Source organism: Arvicola amphibius, chromosome 4 (genome assembly GCF_903992535.2).
Source record: "Arvicola amphibius chromosome 4, mArvAmp1.2, whole genome shotgun sequence".
NCBI lineage: Eukaryota > Metazoa > Chordata > Mammalia > Rodentia > Cricetidae > Arvicola > Arvicola amphibius.
In genome coordinates, this window is record NC_052050.1 from 91,338,438 (window position 1) to 91,344,508 (window position 6,071).

At 45.9% G+C, this 6,071-nt stretch overlaps 1 protein-coding gene across 1 annotated transcript in view; it reads left to right on the top strand.

The window, feature by feature from the left end:
• Nucleotides 1–3,204, top strand: part of Pdpk1 (3-phosphoinositide dependent protein kinase 1) — a 64,434-nt gene extending 61,230 nt beyond the window's left edge. Inside the window, exons 12-14 of the mRNA XM_038328137.1 lie at nucleotides 728–785; nucleotides 1,672–1,824; nucleotides 2,168–3,204. Of these exons, the coding sequence (XP_038184065.1) occupies nucleotides 728–785; nucleotides 1,672–1,824; nucleotides 2,168–2,284 (328 nt within the window). The 3' untranslated portion in view covers nucleotides 2,285–3,204. The remainder of the gene's footprint in view (nucleotides 1–727; nucleotides 786–1,671; nucleotides 1,825–2,167) is intronic.
• The last annotated feature ends 2,867 nt before the right edge of the window (nucleotides 3,205–6,071 follow it).

Genomic DNA, 6,071 nt, shown 5'->3' on the forward strand with positions numbered 1-6,071 from the left:
CTGTTTGCAAGTGTTTGTTGCAAAGAGTCACGGGTCTGGTTTGAGGCCCCTGGTCAGACCAAATTCTTGGCATATTTGAATAAATTTTTTTTTATCAATATGGTAAAAATATTGGAGAAAAAAAACCCACCCCTATCACCATCTTGGGAATTGAAAACCCAGGGTCTTAGCACCTGGTGCATGTTAAATACCCCTATACCACTAAGCAATACACCTCAACCCAGAAAAGAAATTCTGAAGCTATTTTTTAAGGATTTGTGCTTCTCTAGAACTCTGGACTCTAGGCACTGTTAGGTGTCCTGATTTGGGAAGTAATTTGTAGATTCTAATATTGATTTGCAGAGGCATCCAAACCTCTGTGAGATCTGCCTGCCTTTGTCTCCCAAGTGCTAGGATTAAAGTTGTGCACCACCACACCCAGCCCCACTGCAGCATTTTAAAATGAGGATGTTAATTAGGATGATGTTGATGCTGTGTGTTACCTTGTTTCTGTGGCGTTCTCTCCCAACCTTCCTCTACTATGCAGATATCTCCAACTGGAAGATGACTCTAGGAGTGTAGACTGGACCACATGTAATCTGGAGTATCTCTGGAAAAGAGGCTGCAACTGTGTGGTGGAGTCGGGGGCAAACTTGACTGATAAAAAGTCTACAGAGGCCCCGTGGAGTTTATCCGAAGGACAGTGTTTGGAGAACTGCTGTCTCATTCTTCTTTCTTTCTTTTTTAGGCACCAGTTTGTAGAAAATAATCTAATATTAAAAATGGGCCCAGTGGATAAGCGAAAGGTGAGTCAAGTCCCTGATGTTCTTCATCCTCTGACTTCCTGTTGCTTCAGATCAGATCAGTTCTTCATCCTGGGGTCCGCCATGGTTCGTTAGATATGGCATTTTGGCCTGATCTTTAGAGATCATCTCTAGATTTTATAGCTGGGAACACTCAGGCTCTCAGGGAAGCAGTGTGGCGTTTGGAAAACCAGCCTCATGCTCTAGTCACAGCGCGTGACTTCTCATGGTCGCACGATGCTCGTCTCACTACGCTAAGGTTTCTGTCACATTGAGGAGGACGTATCATTTCTGAAAACCCAGCAAGTAGGTCTTTCATTAGAAGATTTGAAAATACAGGAGTTGTTGTTTATTAAGCTTATTTGTTTATTCGTTTTTGAGACAGGGTCTCACTATGTTGCCCTGGCTGTTCTGGATCTGGTTCTGTAGACCAGACTGGCCTCGAACTCACAGAGATCTGCCTGCCTCTGAGTCCTGGAATTAAAGGTATGGGCCGTCACTGTCTTGCTGTTTATTACATTTTATGGACAACAGATAGTGCAGGATATATCAGACTCTGCTAACAGGGACTTCCTAACATCCTTCTTGACTCTGTATACTCTGGAAGTGAGAATTTCCATGAAAGTGGGTTGAGGGCTGGCCTGCCAAGGGCAGACTCTGTGCCTGAGAGAAGCTGAAGACACAGGGGAGACTACAAGCTATCCATCGATGGGCATATTGTGAACTAAACAGCAGAGACCCATACTTATGTTTTCTTGATGTAAGATGCTGGGCTTAGGTTGAGGAGGAGGTGTCTTAGGTGAATGGATAGCTGGCAGTCACAATGCCCTGCACTACTTATAAGTTAGTCCCATCTGTGCCTTGATCAGTTTGTTTTTATTTGTACCAGGGTTTATTTGCAAGACGACGGCAGTTATTACTCACGGAAGGGCCACATTTATATTATGTTGATCCTGTCAACAAAGTCTTGAAAGGTGAAATTCCATGGTCACAAGAACTCCGACCAGAGGCCAAGAATTTTAAAACGTTTTTTGTCCACACGGTGAGTCTCCCTATAAGGCCTCTGATTGTAGTGTCACCACAGGCTTCTGCATCTCGGTTGGAAGTGTCCCTTGCTTTGGCCAAGGAAGTATCTAGGGTCATGTCAGCTTTCTGTGTCTCAGAGACCTGTATGAACAACTTAGGCCTGAAATGGGCTAGGAGGTACTCTGTTTTGATTTTTGCTTTTGGTAGGTCACCCACCTTTGTACTTAGTTTATGTACTTGTAGAAAGAAGAAGTCCACTGTGCCCACAGGCTTTCAAACGGTGCTGACAGCACTGACAGGAAGACAGGCTGGGTGGGGACGGGACTCCCTGGAGGACATCAGATGCTCTGTCTTTGCAGCCTAACAGGACGTATTACCTGATGGATCCAAGCGGGAATGCTCACAAGTGGTGCAGAAAGATCCAGGAGGTTTGGAGGCAGCGGTACCAGAGCCATCCAGATGCTGCTGTGCAGTGACGCGGCCTGCGGCCGGGCTGCCTATCGCTGCCAGGACACCTGCCCCAGCGCGGCTCGGCCGCCACCCAGGACGCTTCCAGACCACCTGCCAGCCATCTCAAGGAGAACATGGATGGTGGAAACCTTGCAGCTTTTTTATTTAAAAGAAAAGAAAAAAAGAACCCAGCCACACAAAGAACAAAACAAATAACCAACAAGCAGGAATTCAGGGTCGCTTTGCTTGCTCTCTGTGCTTTGTGGTGGCTTCCATGTGCTGCTGTGGCCATGGAGACCCAGCTCCTTGCACGGTAGCTCAGCTTCTGCCCAGACCAGTGACCAGATTTGGCATCACCAGCCCCTCCTAGCATCCACAGGAACTGCATGCCTGCTTCTACCCTTCCCCACCTGATAAACACAGCTCCTGCTGTAACTGAGGGACCGGGTGTATCTGGCTCTCCTTCACCAGAGAGCCTCTTTACTCTGCTGGGTTGATCACCAGCTCACTGTGGGTACAGGGCTCTTAGCTTGTGTGTGTACCTCCTTCCCTGAGTCCCTTATATGGCCCTAGAGATGTGGTCAGGTATGTTTCTGTGGTTCCTGCCCTACCATAGGCAGGCTGATGGTGAGAAGTATGCAGGCTGCTGTGGTTACAGTCTGCTCTCATTGGGCTCTGCTCTAGCATTCCACTTCCTAGCACTTCATCCAGAGAATGAGACACTAAGCACGTGTCCAGCAGGGGTGCTGTCATACCAGCACCTAGATAACATCAACTAGATCACTATCGGGTACAGAATCCTGCCCTGACTTGGACAAGACTGGCGCTCCCATGTGGAGGAGTGATGTCCAGGCCTTCTTGGGAGTTTCTGCATAGGTATAATGTGTAGGCCACATGCTCTGTGAGACAGGGACTGAGAAAATCCCGGGTTGTGTGCCAGTCTCCTGCCCAGTCTCATACGCACCTGTTGGTGCTGTGGGTAAACACTTCTCAGCTAGCTCAGTTTTTATATCTCTGTTGAAAATCTGAAAGCCTTTTCATGTTGCTTGGTCACTTGGTACCATAAAGCATGGACCTTGCCTGGAAAGAATGTTATCACTGTCTAGCTCACAGAGACAGCCCACCTAAGCCTGAGCTTGCCTGTGCTGGCATACCCTGATGCTGACCTGACAGTGTTTTGTTCTGTGATACAGATGGCCTGGACTATTTCAGTACACTTGCAGAGTGCTTCTGAGCAACTTGGCTGTACCTCTCTCTGACTCTGATGTCCTTAATGGGTGACCCTTGGTCTCTATTGGGGAAAAGTAGGCACCTGCCTTCATAGACTGCTCACAGGAACACCTCTGACTCCCATGTTGTGAAGGCGGCAACAGTTTTGCCATTTATGTAGACTTTCACAAAGGCACTCCACAAATGTCCACACAGCAGTGACCCTGTCCACAGTGACCACCTTGGGCCAGGTTACCCAAACCGAGAGGGGAAAGATTCTGTTTAACAATAAGAGTGGTTCTTTCAAACTGGGTGGAGTGTAGATGAAAAGCTCGCCATCATGCCTTGGCAGGGGTGCTGGATGGGAGCAGACTTTGCTATATTGTATGATAAGAGCTTTAGGTGACCAAGGAGCAGGTGTCAGGACCACACCTGCCCTTTGGACCCAGGGAACAGATAGCTTAGCGCGCTATCAGCCTGTGAGTGAAAGTAGACACTTTTTCCTGGTTTTTGAAGAACCATGCTAGCTAAACTTGGCTGTCTCCTCCTTAGAGTCCTGTTCTTGCTCATGCCTTGTGGCTATTTAGCCCTCAGTATCCTGTGCCCTGTGTTTGCATGTGTAAGAGTGGCTTCCTGGTTGTCGCATGCAGATACAGGGAGAGGCATCTCTGAGGACACTTTAACTACAGGGGACCATGTGGGGCTGAGGTGTGGCTTAAGTTAGAACACCTGTCTGGCTTATGGGAGAGTCCTCTGTTGCTTTCTCCCCTGGAGAGCAACACTACCTCCTGGGCTTTACCAAGTGCCATCCTAACCTCCAAAATTAGGGTTTAGCTGAACTGGTAGTGGGTGGCCATGATGACTGCCCTATGCTACAATAGCTGAGCTCTTCCCAGGTCACCTTTATATCCTTACTGCCCCCTTTTCCTTGATTTTTTTTCCCTTTAAGAACCATGCACATTCTTTTCTTACCCTGACTTATATCACTTTCAGTTTTTTTTCCTGTCATCCTTAGAGCCGTCACCCAGTGTGCAGGTGCCTTACACTGTAGGACAGGATGTGGGTGTCAATTTGTACAATTTTGTGTGTGTGTGCACGCGTGCGTGTGTGTGTATAAAAGCAAATGGGGGAATCTATCTAAGGAGAGAAAGAAATGTCTCATTAGAAGCTCCAGAAGTCATGTGTCCTAAGAATGGTAAGGATGAATAGAAAGTTGAAGACTGTCCTCTGGCTTCTCACAGTGGACTGTACCTCACTGCCCACTAGCCATGCCTTTTCTTGGTGTCACAAATGAAGTTGAGCTTGAATAGGTCATTTCTACCTGTTTTTCTGTGCTCCGGCTGGGTAGTGGACAGATCCATCATGTAGCTAAACTCTAACCAAGTAGATGCAGTAAAAAACCACTTTGAGAAAGATGACTTGTGTTAGGTTGGTAGAAACTGCACCTGCTGCAGCGCTCTTTGGGCTAAAAACCCTAGTGATCCAAGCTTGAAGTAACCTTGCAGATAGCCAAGTGTGGCACAGACTCCTAGTGCCAGCAACGGGGCTGTAGGTGATTGTGTGCTTTCTTAAAAGTAATGTGTTTTCTGAAAGTAAAAGAAAAAGAAAGGCCCATTATTCAGAGACCACTGTGAGCATTTTGATGTAGATCCTGATTTTCCCTCCCCAACTTTTTGTTGTTGTTGTTGTCATTGTTGTCCCAGTGCTGGGAATTGAATCAGGGCCCTCAGAAGTGCTGAGCAAGTCCTCTACCACTGAGCTACACCCTTAGCCCTTGTTTGCTTTTTAAACCAAACTGGGAACATAACGACACACATCATTTTGCATCCAGCCTTTTCTCTTGACATTTTTTCCCTTAAGCATTTCTCTATACCACGAGCAGTTCTTCAAAAGCATGTTTTCAATAATTGTGGACTCAAATGGTTGATTTATAAGTTATCCAACTGTCTCCCTGTTGTAAAACATTCAGATCCTTTTGGGTTTTTTGTCGTTTGTTTGTTTTTGCTATTTAAATAATGCTGTGGTGAATATACTTATGTCTTTGATTTTTTTACTCTGATTTTTTTCTCTCATTTGCCTGCAAGTGGTATTTTTGGGTCAAAGAATTTGTTCATTTCATAGCTGTTCCTCCTATTTGGTCTGTTTAGATGCTCTGAGTTCCAGTAATAAATCCTCCTTCCTCATGTCCTACAGATTTTGATCACATCAGTTCCTGCTAAGCTGTGTATTCCCAAGAAAGTTTGACTATGACTGCTTTTTTTTAAACGCTAAAATGTCATTAGTGCAGATCCATTTGTGTCCAATTTTTCCAAAGCCCAGTTTCTTCATTTTCATTGCAAGAATCTGGTCAGCATGTTACTTCTCTTCCACCATTGCTGCTATGGCTTCCAAGAGCTTGGTGATGTTTTCAGAATCCTGTACTTTGTGCCCACAATGGTACTGAATCTGCTTCTGCACAGTCAGTAGAGATAAAGTGTTGAACTGACCTTGCCACATTCTTAATGGGTAATTCGTAATTACGTTTATAGACTCAGAGAGTGCATTTGGCCATCTTGGGATCAGTAGCAAAGCAGAGTAGCAAAGCTCTAATTGAAAAAGAAACCA